The sequence below is a fragment of the Oryx dammah genome, unplaced genomic scaffold, assembly GCF_014754425.2.
Source record: "Oryx dammah isolate SB20612 unplaced genomic scaffold, SCBI_Odam_1.1 HiC_scaffold_2, whole genome shotgun sequence".
Taxonomy (NCBI): Eukaryota; Metazoa; Chordata; class Mammalia; order Artiodactyla; family Bovidae; genus Oryx; species Oryx dammah.
The window spans coordinates 183,829,307-183,850,452 of NW_024070186.1; the positions used below are offsets into that span (position 1 = coordinate 183,829,307).

The window sequence follows — 21,146 nt, forward strand, 5'->3', positions numbered from 1 at the left end:
CCTGCTCTCTAGGAATTCATCTTTAAGTGGGAACGGGGCAGACAATAAACAAACATACAAATACATTAATAATTTCAGGTAAGGGTTGTGAAAAAGGCATGTGATAGAGTGACTGGCAGTGAAAGAGCTACTTGATGTCAGGGAATTTCTCTAAGGAGGCAACATTTGGACTAAGACCTTCATGAAAAGGGAGAGGTGGCCATGAGAAAGATTTTTAATTTTTATTTACCTTTATTATTATTATCATTACTTTTTGGCTGAGCCACATGGTTTGTGGGATCTTGGTTCCCTGACTCGGGATTGAACTTGCACCCATGGCAGTGAAAGCACTGCGTTTTAACCGGTGGGTCGTCACAAAACTCCAAGAAAAGGTTTTAGACAGAGGGAACAATGGAGATGAAGGGTCTGAAAGCAGAAGTGATGGATGTTTTGGAGAAGAGTGTGGTGGCTATAGTACAGTGAAGGAGAGGTATATGAGGTTAAAAAAAATAGAAGGGATCATATCCTTTAGGGTTACTTTATTGAAAAAGAAAGTAAAAAAATACACGTTGTGAGATATATACAATGTACAATTTAAAAAATTATTTCTTTTTGGCTGTGCTGGGTCTTTGTTGCTGTGCAGGCCTTACTCTAGTTGTGGTGAGTGGGGGATACTCTGTAGTTGCAGTGTACAGGCTTCTCAGTGCCGTGGCTCTCAGGCACGTGGGTTCAGGAATTGTGGCTCCCAGGATCTAGAGCACAGGCTCAGTACTTGTGGCCCATGGGCTTTGCTGCGCCACTGTACGTGGGATCATCCTGGATCAGCGATTGACCCCATGTCTCCTGCGCTGGCAGGTGGATTCTTTACCACTGAACCACCAGGGAAGTCCTACAATTTTTTTTTTAGATATATTTTTTAAGATTTATTTTACTTTTGGCTGTGCTGGGTCTTCGTTGCTGCGTAAGAGCTCTCTCCAGTTTCAGCGAGGGGGCTACTCTCTAGTGGTGGTGCTCAGGCTTCTCATTGTGTGGTTTCTCTTGTTACTTTGGGCTTCAGTAGCTGTGGTTCACTGGCTCAGTAGTTGTGGTGCATTAGTTACAAGTATATAATTTTTACATGGACATTTTAGTGAAGGTTTACATCTGTATTCACCCATGGATGTGACCTTATCTAGATCGAGATATAAAACAGGAGTCAGCAAACACTTTTGGTAAGGTGCCAGACAGAAAATAGTTTAGGCTTTGTAGGCCTATGGTCTCTGGTGCAACTACTCAGCTCCACTATTACAGGAAGGCAGCCCTAGTTGCTATGTAATGAATGGGCATGGTCTGATTCCCATAAATCTTTAGTTACGGACACTGAAATTTGAATTACATGTAACTTTAACATATTACAAAATATTTTCCTTCTTTTTTCTTCAACCATTTGAAAATATAAAAGCCTTTCCTAGGACTTCCCTGGCGGTCTGGTGGTTAAAAATCCATCTGCCAATGCAGGGGACATGGGTTCAATCCCTGGTCCAGAAAGATCCCATAAGCTGTGGAGCAACTAAGCCTATGCACCACAACTACTGAGCCTGCGCTCTAGAGCCTGGGAGCCACAACTACTGAGCAACTACTGAAGCCCGAGAACCTAGAGCCTGTCCTCTACAACCAGAGAAGCCTCCACAATAAGAAGCCCACAAAGTGCAATGAAAGGTAGCCCCTGCTCGCCACAACTAGAGTAAGCCTTCACAGCAACGGAGACCCAGTGCAGCCAAAAATAAAAATATTTAAGAAAACTTAGCTTGTCAGCTGTACAAAAAACAGGTGGTGTGCAGGACCTGCTCTTTGGGCCATAGTTTATCAACCTTTGATACATTTCTAGTATCCCCTTTGTGCATCTTTCCAGTTAAAACCCTTCTCCCCTACTGGTTATTGTTCTGATTTTTGTTAATTTTTGTTGCTCTTAAACCTTATATAATCTGAATCACATGTATTTATTCTTCAACTCCACGTCTGTCCTATGGGAATGTTAAGCCATGATACATAATTTTCATGTAAGAGGACTAAGATGCCATTTAGGGATTTTAAGTGTGAGAGCATCATGATCTGATATATGAAAAGGTCACTCTGGTGGCTGTGCAGAGAACAGAGTAATGGAAAACAGGAGTGGAACTGGGAGGCCCGGGAGTAATTCAAGCCAAGAGATGATGGCGGCTGGACCACAGTTACAGTCATGGAAATGGAAGACAAATTTTAGACTTGAGCTCACATAACCAATATTAGTTATTTCTTTTTAAAATAAGGTGTGATAATACTAACAAATTGCCTGAATAATCTTTCTGAGACTGGCATTGAGAATTGTCATGTATACACCGTGGCCCTACCTTCAAGGAGTTAACAACAGTTTTGGGGGTGGGGTGCACAGACTGTGAATCCAGATACAATTCAATCAGTGTTTTAAGAAGCCCAGGAAGCTGTGGGAACCAGAAGGGGTATTAAACCAGCCTGACGGTGGTCAAGAGAGATCACCTGAGGGTTGTGGCCTTTGAGCTAAATTCTGAAGGAAAAGTCTTGAAAAAGGATTTAAAAAAATTATATGGCAAGGGTAAGAAATCTGAGACTCTTGGAAGCTCAATGCAGTTCTATGATGGTGTCTCAGAGAATACGTAATCTTGGCTTAGAAAAAACACTTTGAACTGGGTCTAAATAGATGGGCATTTATCTATATTTTCAATCAATCCATCCTGTATGCTTCTGTGTGCCCCGAGGCTCCAGCAAAGAACAGAGGTAGCAAACTGACAGCCTGAATCTGATATATTTTGGCCTACATTCCTGTAGGGCGACCACAGGAACAGTGGTTTGAACAGAGGTTATTACTTTTGGACAGAGCATATGGTCTCCTGTTCCTGGTATTCCTTATTTGCTCTCTTTGCTTTTACATTACCTTCTTGGCCCTTCTAGGTTTTTGTTTCCAACTCATGGTCTTTACTGTAAGAAAAACAGTACTTTAAATCACTTACACAGAGAGAATCATCAACTCTTCGAGTAGAATGGGGAAGAGCTAAACTGAGTGAATGAAGAGAAGTTGAATGAGAGCTTTACCCTGGATTTCTAACCTGGCTTCTAGGGTAGGCTTTAGGTGATAAATTTTGTGAGTGTTTGTATCCTTGTGACTTAGGCTGGATGGCTATGAATTGGGTGAAGATATCAGATTCTCAAAGGGGGTACTTAACCTAGAAAGCTGGCAAACAGCATAAATGCTTAGGAGTTATTGGGAATACTATCATAAAGAAGGCTGAGCGCCGAAGAATTGATGCTTTTGAATTGTGGTGCCAGAGAAGACTCTTGAGTGTCCCTAGGACTGCAAGGATATCAAACCAGTCAATCCTAAAGGAAATCAATGCTGAATATTCATTAGAAAGACTGATGCTGAAGCTCCAATACTTTGGCCGCCTGATGGCAAGAGCCAACTCATTAGAAAAGACCCTGATGCTGGGAAAGATTGAGGGACGGGGGATAAGGGGGAAGACAGAGGATGAGATGGTTGGATAGCATCACTGATTCAATGAACATAAGTCTGAGCAAACTCTGGGAAATAGCGAAAGGCGAGGAAACCGGGCGTCCTGCAGTCCTTGGGGTTGTATTGAGTCGGTGACAACTTAAGAGACTAAACAACCCTTGTGTAAAATGAAGCAGGTCTACATAAGTGGACTGCCATATGAATCCAGAGGCCCATGCTCCACTGCTAACTAGCTAAAAGTACCTGAGAAATTGCTTTAGCACTCCGGGTGATCTATTAAAGTGGGGCGGACTCATCCGAGTTGGCAGCCGCAATGCAGCTCCAGCGGCAGGTTCCGTAGTGGATAAAAACGCTTCGTCGCGGGCAAGCGCTTTCTCCGCGCGGACTACATCTCCCAGACGGCCTTGCGCTTCGGGCAGCGCCCTACGCTAGTACGCGAGCTTCCTCGCTCCCCCAACCTCCAGTTACTGTTTCTCGCGAGAGGACGGGCCGCGCCGGCGGTAGCGATAGTGAGCCGTGGTGGTGGTGGTGGTGTTGGTGGTGGCGGCCGAGACGGCGGCGGCCATTTTGGTGAGGCCTCGGAAGCGGCGGCGGCGGTTCGGGGCGAGTAGCGTCTTCCACTTTTCCCACCGCCCGCCCGCATCACTCTGCTGCGAGAGGAAGCAGTGGAAGCAAGGCGGTGGTAGTAGCCGCGGGCCCCACGGGAATTTAAAGGCCGCGAAGGCGGCGGCCAAGAGGGGGCCCTCCCCCCTCCTCGGCGGGAGGGGGGGTGGTGCGCACGCCCCCGAGGACGCAGGTAAGGAAAGGGAGACAAGATGGCGGACGCCTCACAGTTCCCCCTCCCCTGACGGGTGATTGCGCGCGCATCTTTCCGCCACCGCCTCCCCTCCCACCTTCCCGGGATGCTGCGCGCGCACCTTCGGCCGGGGCCCCGGGGCCGGTGCGCGAGGCTGTCGGCGCGCGCCCATAGAGACAGGCTCAGGGGGGCCAGGCTGGCCGGCGCTGGGCCCGGGCGCGTCTCCTCTCCCCTCCCGCCGGTCTGCGCACGCGTACCTGAGCGAGCGAGCGAGCCCTGAGAGGACGGACCCAGGTGCGCTCCTGCCCGCCCACCAACCCCAGCCCCCTCTCAGGGGCGCGCGGGAAGAGGAAGGGGGGCGTGGGGCGAGTAGTCGGGGCGCGCGCCCACCATATCCAGTCAGGAGATAGGACCTGGCGGCACTAGCCCTCCTTTATCTCAGCCTTTCGCGGTCTGGTGGTGGTGGGGGGTTGCTCCCTGACCGGCAGGGATGAAAGACTGCCTAGCTTTGCGACCCTTGTGTGCGTGGGTTTGGGTTCTGGCGGGAGCCCCCGGGCGGTGCGCGCAGCCGGCTCTCTCCGCCTCCAGGCGCGCACGCGCGGGCCCCTCCCCCAGTCGCTCACGTTGGGTGGGGTGGGAGTCTAGGAGGGGGCGGGGCCATCTTAGGGCTAGTGGCAAGTTGGGGCAGAGGTCAGGGGTCACGCCGGGTCAGGCTGTTGGGACACGCTGGGAGACGGTAATGAAGCCGGGGGTCGGGAGTTCATACTTGACTCTGGTAGTTAGCGCGATTCCAGTGACTTGTGGAACAGGGAGTGAATCAAAGGCTGCGCCGTGGTTAAGGAATTTCCTTAAACACTGGGGAAACACTTCCGGGACTTTTGTGGGTTTTCCCTGCCTATTTCTGGAGTATGGTTCTTTGCTTTTAGGCTTTCCTTACCTCTGAGTGCTACTCTAAGGTAGCTCTTGTTCTGGTGTGTGAGGAAGTGTCTTATGGGGCAGGTGTAGAAGTCGAAAGGCTCCCCTGAGGAAGGGTGGATTCTCCTGTGTTCAGCCCTCACTGGAAAGGAGAGCAGGCTGCCAGGCAGCCAGCATCTTTTGAGCTTCTGGATGTGACAGCTTTTTTGGCTTTGTTAATTTCAGCGGTTGGAGCCTTTTACCCTTCAGCTTTTTAAACTTGTTGTCTAGGCTTCACTTGCCAGCTTCTCTTCCCCAGCCAGAATCTCATATCCCTAAGAAATTCTGTTTTCACAGCACATGGTTTGTTTTCCATTTTTGGAAATGTGATCTTTTTCTACTACTGTTAATTCTCTTCAGCCTTTGAACTGACTTGGGCTTATTAAAAAAACTTCAAAAGTTGGTGTAAAGAAAGCTTTGATGGGTGTTGGTAGATGTGAATTAGTTCATCACTGCTGTTTTCCTCCTATTTCAGGCGTGATTCCCCTCAGTACGGCGGCACCGTGGAAGTGCAGACTTTCACAGGGGGTGTGGTCTCAGCTCACACAGGTGAGGGCTCAAATACCACTTCCATATACTGATGCTAATGGAGACATGTTTAAGATAATCATTGTGGTGCAACACAGTACTGGGTCTTATGGATAGAGAGAGATCTGAATCACAGCCTGCCTCCACCAGGGAGAGTAGCACATTCTTTGGTTTTGACATCGGACTTAGTCTGTTCTCCTCCTCCTACTTCTTTACTGTGTGACCTTGTGCAAGTCATTTGCTCTATTTGCATTCTGATTTCCTAACTTATAAAAGAAATACTAGAATGTAAGCTCCATTTAAGTCAGCCATCTTTTCTGCATAGCTCTTTTTTCAGCATGTAGAAGGAACTAAATAAACATTTATCATGGCTTGAAAAGTATCTGGTTTATAAGGAAGATGTGAGAATTATAGAACACATCAAGGAAGTACTAAGTAAAGAATTCGACACATAATAGATGCTCAAGAAACTTAAGCTGTAATCACTGTTCAGTTATCTTTGTTAGTGTTATACCTGGGTTTTAAAAAGATTATTTAATCTTTCTAAATCCACTTTCTACTGTTTTTACCCTACTTTAGGTGCTGCAGAGGCCAGTGGACCTGAGCGGAGGCTGGGACGCCCTAGTGGGCCCCGGGCCCTGGAAGGCGGGTCCCGGTGGCCGGTGGCCCAGAATGAGGCCAGCTCCCAGCATGCCCTGCAGCCGGACGCCAGCCCCTCGGCCAGCAGCAGTGGTGACAACGACCCAGTCGTTCTTCAGGCATCCAAAGAGGAGCCTGGGAGTGGGACCATGCAGAGCTGCCCCTCCCCTGCTCACCCTCAGCTCCCAATCTTGCAAACACAGGTTAGAAAGTGGGGTAGATTCCTTCTCTGCTGCTGCTTTGGGCTGCTGGCTTTGAGGCAGAAGGAATGTGGCATGTTTTAGCCATGTTTCCCATGATCCTCGCTAGCTAGGTAGCTGAGTTTGGAGAGTTTTCGATACTCAGGTGGGCTGTCAAGCCTGTTGGATACACATATTCCTCTTTACATTAGTGTTATGTTGATCTCTTAAGAGCATGGAAACTCCTTATTACCTGCAAAAGTTTGAATTAGGCCAGGTTGGAAATGAGTTTTGTGACAAAATACTTTCAAGACTGTGTGCTTTGAGAATAGCTCAATTTCTTTTGGAACTGAAAGGAGGTAAGCTTTATAGATGGGGGGTGTATTGATCTTTTCTTACATTGAGGGAGTGTTGGAGATTGGGGAAAAAAATCATGACTTTTAAAACTGGACAGACCTAGATTTCTATACAGTGGACTTTTGATAGTTATGGGTTTGATATTTATAATTTGCCTGGGAAATTCTGTGGCATAATATCTTTCATAGTTCAGTTAAGGTAGGAATTTGAGTGGCATACTGTGAAGCTTGTGTGCCAGAGAGAATTTCATGAGTTCCCTCACTATCCACAATTAAGTCGGACTTTGTTCTCTACTTATTATTGTTTGTGCAGTACCTTGTAATAGGTAGATGTTTGAGAACAGTGACCAACCCTCCCTTTCCCTTCCCACCTCTCCAGTAAAGGAATCTTTAACAAGACTAGTGATGAACATATAGAGGTTTGGGTGATTTGGGGCTTTTTTGTTGCCTTTTAAATTTGGTGGTAGCTCAGATTTCTTTGCATTGATGAATCTGCCATACTTGCTGTGAAAAGGAGCGAAAAATAGGGAGTTGTTTATTTGAGCGGAACTCATGGAGGTTCTGAAAAAATCATTAAGATTTGAAGTCATGTGCTATCTTAGTATTTTTGAATTGGGGAATTTTGTAAATATCAGGCTATAATTCCTCTTGCATAAGTGTTTACTGGAAACTTGGCCTTGCCATCTTGAATACCTTATTAAAACTATCCCAAATACTGTGTTTATAAAAATGAGGTTGATACCCTACTCCAGAGTTTTTTCATGGGAAGATAGAATGAAGTAATGTACTTAAAACCCTTTAGAGTGCTACTAAGCATTCATTTTATCTCTCATTTCTGTCTTTTCTAGATGGTGTCGGACGGCATGACAGGCAGCAATCCCGTGTCCCCTGCCTCATCCAGTTCCCCAGCCTCTAGTGGGGCAGGTGGCATCTCCCCCCAGCATATAGCTCAAGATTCCTCTTTGGATGGACCTCCAGGGCCCCCAGATGGTGCCACAGTGCCCTTGGAGGGGCTCAGCTTACCCCAGCCTACTGACCTGGCTAACAGGGGCCCAAAGTGGGAGAAGAGCCATGCTGAAATTGCAGAGCAGGCCAAGCATGTATGTATTGGAAAGGCCTGTGAAGCTTCTTGGGAGTCTTCTTCCCTGAACTCCTGTGTCCCATGAGTACCTAACACTTCTTTCCTTGTCTTTGATTTAGAATATAGGCTCTGCTTTGACTTACATGATTTTGAGCAAGTTGCTTGAACTCTGAGCTCCTTTTCTTTTCTGTAAAATAAGGATGGTATAATAGCCAATGGGCTACTTAAAAGTTTAAGTTGGCACTTCCCTGGTGGTCCAGTGGGTAAGACTCCAAGCTTCCAGTGCAGGGGGTGATCCCTGGTCAGGGAACTTTGTTCCCATATGCTGCATAGCCAAATTAAAAAGACTCCACACTCCCGGTGTGGGGGCCCCAAGTTAGATTCCTGCTCAGGGAACTAGGTATCACATACCACAACTAAAGATCCTGCATGTGGCGACTGAGACCCAGTGCAGCCAAGTAAATAAATAAAAGTAATTAAAAAAAATTTTATTTTTAATTTAAAAAAAAGGAGTTAAGTTAAAGGAGAAAATAGACATGAAAGTGCTTTGTAAGCTAAAAAAAAATTTAGCTGGTTTCTAAAATTTACTAGTTTCCACTTTATGTTTGTCTCCTATAATCTCTGTTATTCTTAGCAGAGGTAAATGTGATCTCTGGGCCAGCAATATCAGCCTTATTACCTGGAAACTTACTAGAAATGCAAATTCTTCACGTCTTTTTTCTTCCTACCCATTTAAAACTCTAGGCATGGGGTCCGATACTCTTAAAAGCAGTACAGATAATTCTGATGCATGCTCAGCTTTGAGAATTGTTGGTCTAATATCCATGTCTGTCTTGGTGTTTCCTTGGTGACCATCAGGCCATTTAATTCCCTGTCTCATATATGGCTGTTGGTTCCTTTGCTTTATCTTTGTCAGGAGAGGACAAAAATAATGAGGGCAGTTGTCCTGAGTTGTCCTAAGTCACTTCCGTTAAATAAAAATTTCAAGTGCTTTCATTTTTCTTAGGAGATATAATCAGTGTAGAAAGTGTCATAATTTTGTTATACTAATCACTGTTAATCTTTTTGTGTATAATTTTGCAGTAATCTCTACAAAATAAAATAATGTTTTTAAAAAACAGAATCACGTCAATTGGACTTTTAGCATAAGTATGATTACTCTTGTGTAAGAATTTACCAGCCATGAAAAGCCCTTGTAGCTAGAGTTAGTAAGGAAGCTTGCTGTCCCGGGTTCTCTGGGAACCTCCCCTTGGGTTTTGTTTTCCCAAGTCTTGCCTATATTCATAAAGTGTGAAGTGTGAATTAATGGAAAGAGCATGAAATCTGGTGTTTGGAGTCATTGGCTGCTGCTGCTAAGTCGCTTCAGTCTAACTCTGTGCGACCCCATAGACAGCAGCCCACCAGGCTCCCCCATCCCTGGGATTCTCCAGGCAAGAATACTGTAGTAGGTTGCTATTGCCTTCTCCAATGCATGAAAATGGAATGTGAAAGTGAAGTCGCTCAGTCGTGTCTGACTCTTAGCAACCCCATGTACTGCAGCCTACCAGGCTTCTCCATCCATGGGATTTTCCATGCAAGAGTACTGGCGTGGGGTTGGAGTCATTGGACCTATTTTTAATTCTCAGTCCTTATCACTTCCTACCTGTATGAAAGTGAAAGTGAAGTCGCTCAGTCGTGTCTGACTCTTTGCAGACCCGTGGACTGTAGCCCACCAAGCTCCTCTGTCCATGGGATTCTCCAGGCCAGAATACTGGAGTGGGTTGCCATTTCCTTCTCCAGGGGATCTTCCTCACCCAGGGTTCAAACCCAGGTCTCCCACATTGCAGGCAGACGCTTTAACCTCTGCACCACCAGGGAAGCCCTGTGTAGTCTCAAGTAAATCACTTCATCTTCTGAAATTTTTTTTAGTCACCTGAAGAGCATATAACATCAACTTTTAGAGCTGGTATTGATAATGTTGATTCAAGACAAGCATATAATACTCAGTCCAGTCAGTGCCTATATGTAGTCATAGTCCAAGGATTCAGCCAAGGTCATGAGATGAAGTATATGTTCAGTAACTTGATTGATCTAACTCTCCCTTGTTAGGAGGCTGAGATTGAGACTCGAATTGCTGAGCTGCGGAAGGAGGGTTTCTGGTCACTGAAGAGGCTGCCTAAAGTGCCGGAACCTCCCCGCCCCAAGGGCCACTGGGACTATCTGTGTGAGGAGATGCAGTGGCTCTCTGCTGACTTCGCTCAGGAGCGCCGTTGGAAACGGGGTGTTGCCCGTAAGGTATGTCTTCAACTGGGCCTACTACCTTCCAATTTTGTTTCAGGGTTGCTTTTCCTTGATGGTTAGGTTTGTTGGAAGGGAACCAAACATAATGGTGTAGGGTGCTTAAAAATGCCTCTAGTCTCAAGAGGCAAGCTCTGACTCCACTGGATTCTTGGCTTAGATTTTTCTATTTGCTCTTGACTTGGGGAGAGGCCAAGGGTCTGGCCTTGGAGTGTTTTCACTTCATTCCCACAGGTGGTGCGAATGGTGATCCGGCACCACGAGGAGCAGCGGCAGAAAGAGGAACGGGCCCGGAGGGAGGAGCAGGCCAAACTGCGCCGAATCGCTTCTGCCATGGCCAAGGATGTTAGGCAGTTTTGGAGCAATGTGGAGAAGGTAGGCAGCAGAGACTGGGAAAGGGAAATGCTTTGGGTTTAATGGGTGGGTAGCATGGTAACAGGAGTGATCAGAAATTCTCCTTGAGAGAGTAATTATGATTTCCTGCAACGCTAATGACATTTCTGTTGTGTGTTGGACCTTTCAAGCATTGAGTGCTATGAGAAAGAGAATTACAGTGGAAAAATACGGGCCCTGCCTTTGGCGATTGTTAATAGGACTTTTTGACTTCTCTAGGCCATCTGTCCTTTGCAGGGCATTCAGCATGCTTTTTCTAAAACCTCTCTGTGCCATTTAGCTGCTTAAATAACATCTAAGTTCCTATTAATTGAATTGCTCCCATATATCAACATGAAGTTGTAATTGTTCCTTAAGTATTATCTAGCTTCTGTCTATATTTTCATTCTTATGTCTTGCCAGTTCCTTTCCTTTCCGCTTCAAACATTGTTTTGTATATCTATGGCCATTTACACATGCTTTTCCTGCTGCTAGGAGTGTCTTTCTCCTCATTTTCACTTAGGGAACACCTACTTAATGTTTATGATTCAGCTCCAGATACATTTGTAAGTCTTTCCCCATTGCCTGAGACTAAGGTGGCTCTTCTCTCTCCTCTACTTCCTTTTTGCTTTCCTTGGAAGCATCCTTAAGGTCGTTTAGCTCTTCCCTCCTGAAAAGCCAGGGCCTAGCATACAGGAGGCTTCTCTAAATGTTAAGTAATAGTACAGAGTAAAAGGTTATTTTGGTGATCCCTCCATTTCCTGTTTGTGGCAGGTGGTGCAATTCAAGCAACAGTCCCGGCTTGAGGAAAAGAGGAAAAAAGCCCTGGACCTGCACCTGGACTTCATCGTGGGGCAAACTGAAAAGTATTCAGACCTTCTGTCACAGAGCCTCAACCAGCCACTAGCCTCCAGCAAGGCTGGTTCTTCCCCTTGCCTTGGCTCTTCCTCGGCTGCCTCTAGTCCTCCACCCCCAGGTGCCCGGATGGATGATGAAGGTGTGTGTCCTCTTTAGCTCTGTTACTCTTCCTCATGTACCCTTTCCGGAGCTGAAAACCCACCCTGTGGCTTGCAGGGCCCCGTGGACTTTGTGACCTTGTTCTCCTGCTATAGATGGGGACTTCCAACCCCAAGAGGAGGAGGAAGAGGATGATGAGGAGACAATTGAGGTTGAAGAACAGCAGGAAGGCAATGATGCAGAGACCCAGAGGCGTGAGATTGAGCTACTTCGTCGTGAGGGTGAACTGCCACTGGAAGAGCTGCTCCGTTCCCTCCCCCCTCAGCTGCTAGGAGGGCCTTCCAGCCCCTCAGGAACTCCCTCATCTCATGAGAGTGACACCCGAGATGGTCCTGAAGAAGGGGGTGAAGAAGAACCCTCTCAGGTGTTGAAGGTATGGCCGAAGGGGATAGAAGGTGGATTCAGAGTAGGCACAGAGGGAGAGCCTCAAAAGGACTGAGTTCTTCTGGTCTGTAAAGTTCGTGGTGGTTTTCAGGCGTTCTCCCTGGTCTGAGCAATTGGGCTCTCATCTGAGGATGGATGGGAAAGAATCTGGGTTTGGGCAAGTTATAGCCTGAGATGGGCATATTTCTGATGTGTGGAAGGATATATGCACTCTGTGCTCTTCGGATTGCTGTGTGACCTTGAAAAAATACATACCTTGGCCCTTGTCACTTCTGTGAAATGTCCCTAATACTCACTTGCTGGTTTGGACCTGGGATGGTAACCTTGAAGTCTTTTTTGGACCTAAGCTCTGTTTTTCCATATGTCTGAGTGCATGGGGTTGTTGTTGGGGGCTGTATTTCTTTTCTAGCACTTTCACAGGTCCTCCCCCAGATCGTGGGGCCAGGATTTGGTAGCTGGTGCTAAAATTGAAAACCCTTGATGATATCTTTGCCCTGAGATTGTGTCAGTGGCAACTGTCAATTGATGGGACAGAGAGTATTCTGACATTTTACTCAGTGTTGGGTCTTTCTCTTGCTACTCTAACCATAGACTTTCTCCCTTCTTATCCTTTGCTATTCAGGTAAAGCCCCCACCCTCTGTCACACAGCGCAACAAACAGCCTTGGCATCCAGATGAGGATGATGAAGAGTTTACTGCCAATGAGGATGAAGGTCAGACCTGTTCTCAGTCCTGTTGCTTCTAATCCCTTAAATCATCTGAACCTGATGTTTCAGGCTTTTTCATCTCTTCTACTTGGACTGTATGACCTGAACTTCTGTCCCACTTGATCTTGTTTCATTCTCTTTCCTAGCGGAGGATGAAGAGGATACCATAGCAGCTGAAGAGCAGTTGGAAGGGGAGGTGGATCATGCCATGGAGCTGAGCGAGTTGGCTCGAGAAGGTGACACCAGATGTTTTACTGAGTATCCACTTGGTCTTTCTGTGCAGAATGCCAGAAATAAAGAGATGAATAAGACACTTTTATCCCTCCTGGAGGAACTCCAGATCTAATGACAGATTTATAAGTGAATAGCTATAAATAGAAAATTATGACTGGTTCTGGTGGAAATTTGAACATAGTGATGTGAGAGCAAGTGAAGGGAAGAACTATGGGAACATGATAGTGGCCTTGTTTAACCTGAACCTTAAAGGGGAGGTTCATCAGATTGATACCATCCTTCCCAGTGAAGGCAGTGCCATCCTGGGCTGTGGCCCATGTTAAGGGACTTAGCTGAAAGTGGGTGGTGCTGAAGGTAAACTCTTTTGCCTCTCCTCTGACCTGGGCCTAGCAGTGTCTGCAGAGCCTGACCTGTTTTTCCTCATGAAGCACCTAAAGGCTTACCGTTCACTTCTCTTCCAGGTGAGCTGTCTATGGAGGAGTTACTGCAGCGGTATGCAGGAGCCTATGCGTCTGATGCCTCTGCCCCAGGTTCTGGGAGCAGTGAAGGGGAAGATGAGGATGAAGTTGAGGCTAACAGCTCTGACTGTGAACCGGAGGGGGCCACAGAAGCTGAAGAGGCTCCTCAGGAGGATAGTAGCAGTGAATCAGGTGAATGTGTGGTCATGAGGGACGAGCTGGGAAGGGCAAGTACTTGAGGAGCAGGTATGGTGAGCACTAAGCCTTGGTCTTGTGCTTTAGATTCTGCTGAGGAACAGAGTGAGGATGAGGATGAGGAACATTCAGAAGAGGAAGAAACAAGTGAGAGCTCGGAATCAGAGGAATCCGAGTCTGAGGAATCTGAGGAGTCCCAGTCACAGAGCCAAGCAGATGAGGAAGAGGAGGAAGATGATGACTTTGGGGTGGAGTACTTGCTTGCCCGGGATGAAGAGCAGAGTGAGGCAGATGGGGGCAGTGGACCGCCGACCCCAGGGCCCACCACCACTCTAGGCCCTAAGAAAGAAATTACTGACATCGCTGCAGCAGCTGAAAGTCTCCAGCCCAAGGGTTATACCTTGGCCACTACCCAGGTATATCCAGGCCCAAGCTTCTGCTTTCTCGAATCTTCACTTTCCTGTTTCTCAGTGACAGATGCCTCAGTTCTGTTGTGATACCTCTCTTCCTCCCCACCAGGTGAAGACACCCATCCCCTTGCTCCTGCGGGGCCAGCTCCGAGAGTACCAACACATTGGGCTGGACTGGCTGGTTACTATGTATGAGAAGAAGCTTAATGGCATTCTTGCTGATGAGATGGGGTTAGGCAAGACCATCCAGACCATTTCCCTGCTTGCCCACTTGGCCTGTGAGAAAGGTAATTAGGCAGGGCCCTTCTTCTTGGGTCTCCCTGGCCAATTTCCTGAGAAGCTTGTTTAATGACTTCAGCTGCAGCACCATGAAACCCTCTTGCTGCTAAGTAGCTTTATGGAATCTAATCAGTAATTGTATAGAGAGGTTAGTGTGGGCACTGGGATTCTTTTTTATTTTCTCCTTCAATTTTGATTTAGTTGATTTACAATTTTGCATTAGTTTCAGGTGTACAGCAAAGTGATTTGGTTATACATATATAGATAATTCTTTTTCAGATGCTTTTCCTTTTAGATTATTGTAAGACATTGAATGTAATTCCCTGTGCTATATAGTAAATCCTTTTAATATGTTTTACTTGTAGTAGTGCATATCTGTTAATTTCATACTCTTAATTTATCCCTCCTCCTGTTTCCCTTTTGGTAAACATAATTTTGTTTTTTGTGTCTGAGTCTGTTTCTGTTTTGTGAGTGGGTTTATTTATATTATGGTGCTATGATTCTTAGGAAGGGACATTGGGACAGAATGTTCACAGTTTATATGTGAGAACCAGAACTCCAAAGTTTGTATTTCTTAACCATATTTCATCATTAAAAAAATTCCTTTGCCCCAAATTTCTTCATATCTTTATTTTTTAATGAGGTATAATTAACATTATATTAGTTTCAGGTGTACAACATAACGATTCAATATGTGTATTCAGTGTAAAATGACAATCATAGTAAGATTAGTTAACATCCATCTTCATACATAGTTATAAAACATTTTGGTTTTTCTTGTGATGAGCACTGTTAAGATCTAGTCTCTTGGCAGTACAGTATTATTAACTGAAGTCACTGTGCTGTACATCTCTTAATTCTTTTGCTAAACAGGTAACTGGGGTCCCCATTTGATCATTGTCCCCACCAGCGTGATGTTGAACTGGGAGATGGAGCTGAAACGTTGGTGCCCCAGCTTTAAAATCCTTACTTACTATGGAGCCCAGAAAGAGAGGAAGCTCAAGCGGCAGGTTTGCTCCCCCATGTGATCACTCCCTTCCACTGTTGATGCCTCCTATACTTTTAGGTCCTGTCCTCAAATGAACTTCATTTCCTTCCTTTTCTGTTACCCTCTTCTGCTCCTGGGACTCTTTTCCCAACCTGACTGCTGTCCCTTGAAGACCTTAGGATGTCTTCTTTTTGTTCGTTCTTTTCACCCTACTTTCTGCTACTTTCTCTTGGTACTACAGGGCTGGACCAAGCCCAATGCCTTCCATGTGTGTATCACATCTTACAAGCTGGTGCTGCAGGACCACCAGGCCTTCCGCCGCAAGAACTGGCGCTATCTTATATTGGATGAGGCTCAGAACATCAAGAACTTCAAGTCACAGCGCTGGCAGTCATTGCTCAACTTCAACAGGTGAAGATGGAGATGTCCAGGATTTGTGGGAGAGTAGACTTGTCCTAAACCCACTCCAGTGTTCTTGCCTGGAGAATTCCAGGGACGGGGGAGCCTGGTGGGCTACCGTCTATCGGGTGGCACAGAGTCGGACATGACTGAAGCGACTTAGCAGCAGCAGCAGACTTGTCCTGAAGGGTGGGATGCTTGGAAGATGGACGCTTGGAGGATGTTTTGCTGATCATCCTCCTCCTCATTCCATTTTCCTCTTTGCAGCCAGAGACGCCTGCTCCTGACAGGAACACCCTTGCAAAATAGCCTCATGGAACTGTGGTCCTTGATGCACTTTTTGATGCCCCATGTCTTCCAGTCTCATCGCGAGTTCAAAGAATGGTTCTCTAACCCCCTAACTGGCATGATTGAGGGCAGCCAAGAGTACAATGAAGGTCTAGTCAAACGCCTTCACAAGGTAGGGTCTATACCAGTTTGTCGAGGGCATGGGGAATAACAAACTAAGGTTAACAGCCGGAAAACCCTTAGGGAGAGGGACGGCAGTGCTGGGCTGAATATACTCAGTTGTCTGCAGTGTTCCAGTGTCTAACCCATGGCCAGATTGAGTGACCTCATCTTATGCATCATTCTGCTTGTTTTTTTTTTAATGGTCGCATTTCTCTTTTTATTCCTTGAGTAGAATAATGCTGAACAGTTTCTGGCTTGGGTTTCTCTTTACATGACTTATCACAACTTCATATTTTTGTTGTGTTCCTTTTTTCCTTTTTGGTCTTTTCTGGCTCTTCTCCCTTTGTCCAATGTCCAGCTTTTAAATAACACTTCTCAGCATTCTGATTGTCAGACGTTTTTTTGTCTCTCAATTTACTTATCTCCTTTACATACTCGTAATTCCTTGACTATCTAGACCACTCAACCTATATTTAAATTTCTAATGACGTTTTTAATTGAAAGTTCCTCTTTTTTAAAATTTGTATTTTTGTTATCTGCCCCCAACCCCTTTGATGATCCCCGTCTCGTGGACATTTTTTCAGAAAACAATAAATGTTTCCATCTCAGCTTGGTGCCATTAGTCTGATATTTTTGGAGTGCAAGAGAGATTTCCCTCTCTACTCAGCTCCCAGGGCTCACCACCCTGCCCCTCGCCTGGGTAGCTCTTGCCACCCTGCCTGAAAGTTCCTCTTGAACTCACTCTATTATAAGCCAAATATCTTAAGCTCTATAGCCTGTTATTTCTGTTCATTTTGGTCAGTCATATCATTATTTTGGTAAATCAAAAAACCATTAAGTTTTTCCTTAACTATACCTTCTCCTCTAAAATCTTGGAATATTTCAAAAACTATTCTTATTTTATTGAGTTATAATTCATATACAGCACTGTATAAGTTTAGGCTGTACAACGTAATGATTTGATGTATATACATCATGAAATGATTACCACACTAGGTTTAGTGACACTATCACTCTTCACTTCTTTTCATCTCTCTCTGAACTTCTTCCATGTCAATTTGATGACTGTTTCCTAGTCAGATTTTCCCTCCTGAGGCCTCAGACTTGCCTTTTGTTTTCTGTGCTTCTGTCAGTGTCACAGATTTCTTCTCAGCTTCTCAGCTGGATTTACTTCCATAATCTTGTGAATTTACAGTTACTCCTTTGGAACGTAGTTTGACTCATCCCTTCTGCAGTTAGTTGCTCTGTCCTTGGTGCTTCCTTTGTCATGAATATTGTGATTATCATCTTTATGTCCGTTTCTTTCATTATAGTAAATTCCTGAGAGGAAGGCTTACATCTGACTCATTTTGGGTGGTTGGTTCCCGCTTGCTGCATGGCTGCATGGATGTTTACTAACGGGCTAAGCCAGAGCTCTGCTGGTCATCAGGCCAAGACCCAGGGAGAGGGTTCAGCTGGGACACAGTGCCCGTTCTTCTCCTGTCAGCCTCCTGCTTATTTGCTTTTAGGTTTTGCGGCCTTTTTTGCTGCGCCGAGTTAAGGTGGATGTTGAGAAGCAGATGCCTAAAAAGTATGAGCATGTTATCCGCTGCCGGCTCTCCAAGCGCCAGCGCTGTCTTTATGATGACTTCATGGCCCAGACCACGTAAGGCAGGACTGAGGGTGGGCTTGGGACCCCAGACTGGAGCAGGGGTGACTGCTAAGGTGCCCAGTTTATTTCTCCTTTCTCTTCAGAACTAAGGAGACGCTAGCCACAGGCCACTTCATGAGTGTCATCAACATTCTGATGCAGCTGCGAAAAGTCTGCAATCATCCAAACCTATTTGATCCTCGACCTGTTACCTCCCCCTTCATCACTCCAGGCATCTGTTTCAGCACCGCCTCTCTGGTGCTAAGGGCCACTGATGTCCACCCGCTCCAGGTGAGCAGTTGTCCCCAAGATTATTGGTCCTACCCAACCCTGCACCTCTTTTCTTTAGGCTGGAGTCTGACCTTTAGCATCCTTACTTCCCCTGTCACCTCAGCACTGTTCCAGCTTCATTGTTTTCTAATAACGGTGTTTCTTTGGGCAAGGTAACTATTAACTTTTAACCTTGAGTTTGCTTGCCCTTCAAAATTGGGGTCGTAAGGCCTGTTCTGCCGTATGTGTGAGAGAATTGTGTTGGTAATTTTTAGAAGTGCTTTGCATAATAATACTTAAATATTACTTTGTTTTCCTGCTCCTTCCCTCTTTTTGGCCACTTCCCCCAAAATTTTTGTTTTTATTACAGTAGAATACACAAAAAGTTTTACCATTTTAACCTTTTCTAAGCATATGGTACAATTTCATTAATACATTCACATAGTTATACAGCCATCACTATCATCCATCTTCAGAAATTTTTTCATCTTCTTAAACTGAAACTCCATATTCATTAAATTATCACTCCTCATTCTTCCTCTAGTCCCAGCACCTGGCAGTCACCATTCTACTTTCTGTCTATAAATTTGCTATTCTAGTATTTCATGTTTCATGGAATCACAAAGTATTTGTCCTTTTGTTGCTGGCATATTTCACTTAGTAGAATGTCTTCAAGCATGTGTTAGAATTTCTTTCCTTTTTAAAGTTGGGTAATACTCTTTTGTACATGTTTTTGTGTATATGTCTGTGTATGTTCACATTTATGCACGTTGTTATTTTGTTGTGTTGTAGGACTTTGTGTGTTCTGGTTTTTAGGCTCTTATCAGACACATGATTTGCAAATACTGTAATTTTGGTCCCATTCTGTAGGTTGTCATTTACTCTGTTAATAGGGTCCTTTGGTGCAGTCCAGTTTATCAGGTCTTTGCTTTTGCTGTCTGGTATGATATCCAAGAAATAGTTGCCAAGTTTCCAAATTGTTGCCAAATCATTGATCCTTTGACACTGTGCTTTTGTATTCCTTCTTATGTCAGCGGATAGACATGGGTCGATTTGACCTCATTGGCCTGGAGGGTCGTGTCTCTAGATATGAGGCTGACACATTTCTACCCCAATACCGCCTTTCCCGTCGGGTTCTTCTAGAAGTGGCTACTGCTCCTGACCCCCCACCCCGGCCCAAGCCAGTCAAGATGAAAGTCAACAGGTATTAAGGCTGAGGAATAAGGGATGGGTTCCTTAAAAAAAGTGGCTATAGCTGGCTGGGTGGGTTGGGGTGGAAAGTTGGAGGTTAGGCTCAACTGCTTACATGGATGGATGAAAAATGGGGGAGAGAATAACTAGACGATGGTCCTGGGAGAGGCCCTTGTGTTTGTCACTGATCGTTTCCTCCCCTCCCTCTGCTTGGTGCCTTTTGGTTATCGGATTTCTTTCTCTTTTCTCCTTTGGGTCTTACCTTTCCCTTTTTTGCTTTTATAATCTGTCGGTTTTTCTGCCTCATCTTCCTTATTTATTTCTTTTCCTATTCCTTACTCTCTCTCCTTCCCTACCCATCCCCTTGTTTTTTCCTCATAGGATGCTCCAGCCAGTGCCCAAGCAAGAAGGCCGGACAGTGGTGGTTGTGAACAGTCCACGGACCCCCCTGGGCCCTGTCCCAGTCCGACCCCCTCCAGGCCCTGAACTCTCAGCCCAGCCCACCCCTGGCCCAACCCCCCCAGTGCTGCCAGCACCACTGATGGTGTCAGCCTCGCCTTCCGGGCCCCCACTTATTCCAGCATCCCGGCCTCCTGGCCCTGTTCTTTTGCCCCCACTGCAGCCAAACAGTGGGCCTCTCCCCCAGGGTGAGTTGCAAGGGAGCCAGGATGCTGGGGGGTACTTCAGGCAGATTGTTCGGATTGGGGGAGAAGTAATGAAATTTAGTGTTTGAGGAGCTGGGTTGGAGACAGGGGTGTAGTGTTTGATGGGCTACGAGGGATTATGTATGGAGGCTTCTAGGAGCAGGCTAAAGCTTAATTGGTCAAGTTGTATCTGACAGGCGTTTGCTTTGTGTTTACAGTGTTACCATCCCCTCTGGGGGTCTTAAGTGGGACCTCACGGCCTCCCACACCAACCCTGTCCTTGAAGCCGGCCCCACCTGCCCCTGTTCGCCTGAGCCCTGCCCCACCACCAGGCTCCTCCAACCTGCTGAAGCCGCTTACAGTGCCCCCAGGCTACGCCTTCCCGAACGCTGCTGCCACCACCACCTCTTCCAGCACGGTCACTGCTCCCACTACGGCAGCGCCAGCTCCTGCTCCTGCGCCACAGCGCCTCATCCTGTCTCCCGACATGCAAGCTCGCCTGCCCTGTAAGTCCCCAGGGCTCTGTGAGGGTAAAGGACTTGAGCTGGGAGGAAGGCCTGTCTGTGTACCATGGAGCAAGAGAAGAAAAGCTGGGGGCCAGGCATGTGTCAGATTCTAGGTAGCTAACATATATTACGTATTTTGCCAGGCATTGATAATTCATAATCAAATAAGAACCCTGAAGTAATTCACAGTCTGTAGCTGGGGAGGTGACCCATAGATGAGTAAATAATGGTCAGCCTGATAGTAGATAATTATTTGGGGTAAAAGGGCAGCACAGTGGGCAGGTGTGTGTGTGTGTGATGAGCTCAGGATGGTGGAAGGCTGTTAGAGGATGTAAAGGAGATTGCAGATTAAACAAGCAGGATTGGAAGGAGTCGCATGTCAAAAGCTCAGAGGCTGTAGGTGGAGGCTGAGGTTCTGAGAACATGGTGAATTGAGTGGGGGACGGGTTGGAGAAACTGGAGACTTGCACCTCATGGAGGTGTGTGAAATGACGTTGAGCAGAATGAGCCCCATGTACATTAAGCCTTTTCTTTATTTGTAGCAGGTGAAGTGGTCAGCATCGGGCAGTTGGCCTCACTAACGCAACGTCCAGTGGCTAGTACAGGGGGAAGCAAACCTCTCACCTTCCAAATCCAGGGCAACAAGCTGACTTTGACTGGTGCCCAGGTGCGCCAGCTTGCTGTGGGGCAGCCCCGCCCGCTGCAAAGTAGGTAAAAC

The 21,146-nt window shown here is 46.2% G+C and overlaps 1 protein-coding gene, 1 long non-coding RNA gene and 1 other non-coding gene across 4 annotated transcripts in view; 2 read left to right on the forward strand and 1 right to left on the reverse strand.

Annotated features, from left to right (window-relative positions):
• Window positions 1-501: 501 nt before the first annotated feature.
• LOC120877475 lies at window positions 502-4,324 on the reverse strand. Its single transcript, XR_005724355.1, has 2 exons — window positions 3,728-4,324; window positions 502-1,150 (listed from the first exon to the last, which is right to left on the reverse strand). It is a non-coding gene; the product is annotated as an uncharacterized LOC120877475 (long non-coding RNA).
• The window catches only part of LOC120876476 (Snf2 related CREBBP activator protein), a 34,725-nt gene continuing 17,615 nt past the window's right edge, over window positions 4,037-21,146 (forward strand). Inside the window, exons 1-22 of one of the 2 annotated variants that reach the window (XM_040258413.1) lie at window positions 4,037-4,280; window positions 5,710-5,783; window positions 6,342-6,604; window positions 7,785-8,036; window positions 10,106-10,291; window positions 10,529-10,669; window positions 11,441-11,663; window positions 11,779-12,056; window positions 12,690-12,780; window positions 12,921-13,010; window positions 13,470-13,658; window positions 13,749-14,077; window positions 14,181-14,358; window positions 15,224-15,360; window positions 15,580-15,749; window positions 16,005-16,197; window positions 17,696-17,832; window positions 17,922-18,108; window positions 19,122-19,291; window positions 19,660-19,925; window positions 20,141-20,428; window positions 20,971-21,135. In XM_040258413.1, coding sequence (XP_040114347.1) covers window positions 6,551-6,604; window positions 7,785-8,036; window positions 10,106-10,291; window positions 10,529-10,669; window positions 11,441-11,663; window positions 11,779-12,056; window positions 12,690-12,780; window positions 12,921-13,010; window positions 13,470-13,658; window positions 13,749-14,077; window positions 14,181-14,358; window positions 15,224-15,360; window positions 15,580-15,749; window positions 16,005-16,197; window positions 17,696-17,832; window positions 17,922-18,108; window positions 19,122-19,291; window positions 19,660-19,925; window positions 20,141-20,428; window positions 20,971-21,135 — 3,724 coding nt within the window. In that variant the 5' untranslated portion in view covers window positions 4,037-4,280; window positions 5,710-5,783; window positions 6,342-6,550. Of the gene's footprint in view, window positions 4,281-4,409; window positions 4,575-5,709; window positions 5,784-6,341; window positions 6,605-7,784; window positions 8,037-10,105; window positions 10,292-10,528; window positions 10,670-11,440; window positions 11,664-11,778; window positions 12,057-12,689; window positions 12,781-12,920; window positions 13,011-13,469; window positions 13,659-13,748; window positions 14,078-14,180; window positions 14,359-15,223; window positions 15,361-15,579; window positions 15,750-16,004; window positions 16,198-17,695; window positions 17,833-17,921; window positions 18,109-19,121; window positions 19,292-19,659; window positions 19,926-20,140; window positions 20,429-20,970; window positions 21,136-21,146 lie in introns of those variants that run through there. The other variant, XM_040258421.1, reaches the window with a different exon arrangement.
• Window positions 12,473-12,603, forward strand: LOC120859925. Its single transcript, XR_005720188.1, has one exon. It is a non-coding gene; the product is annotated as a small nucleolar RNA SNORA30/SNORA37 family (small nucleolar RNA).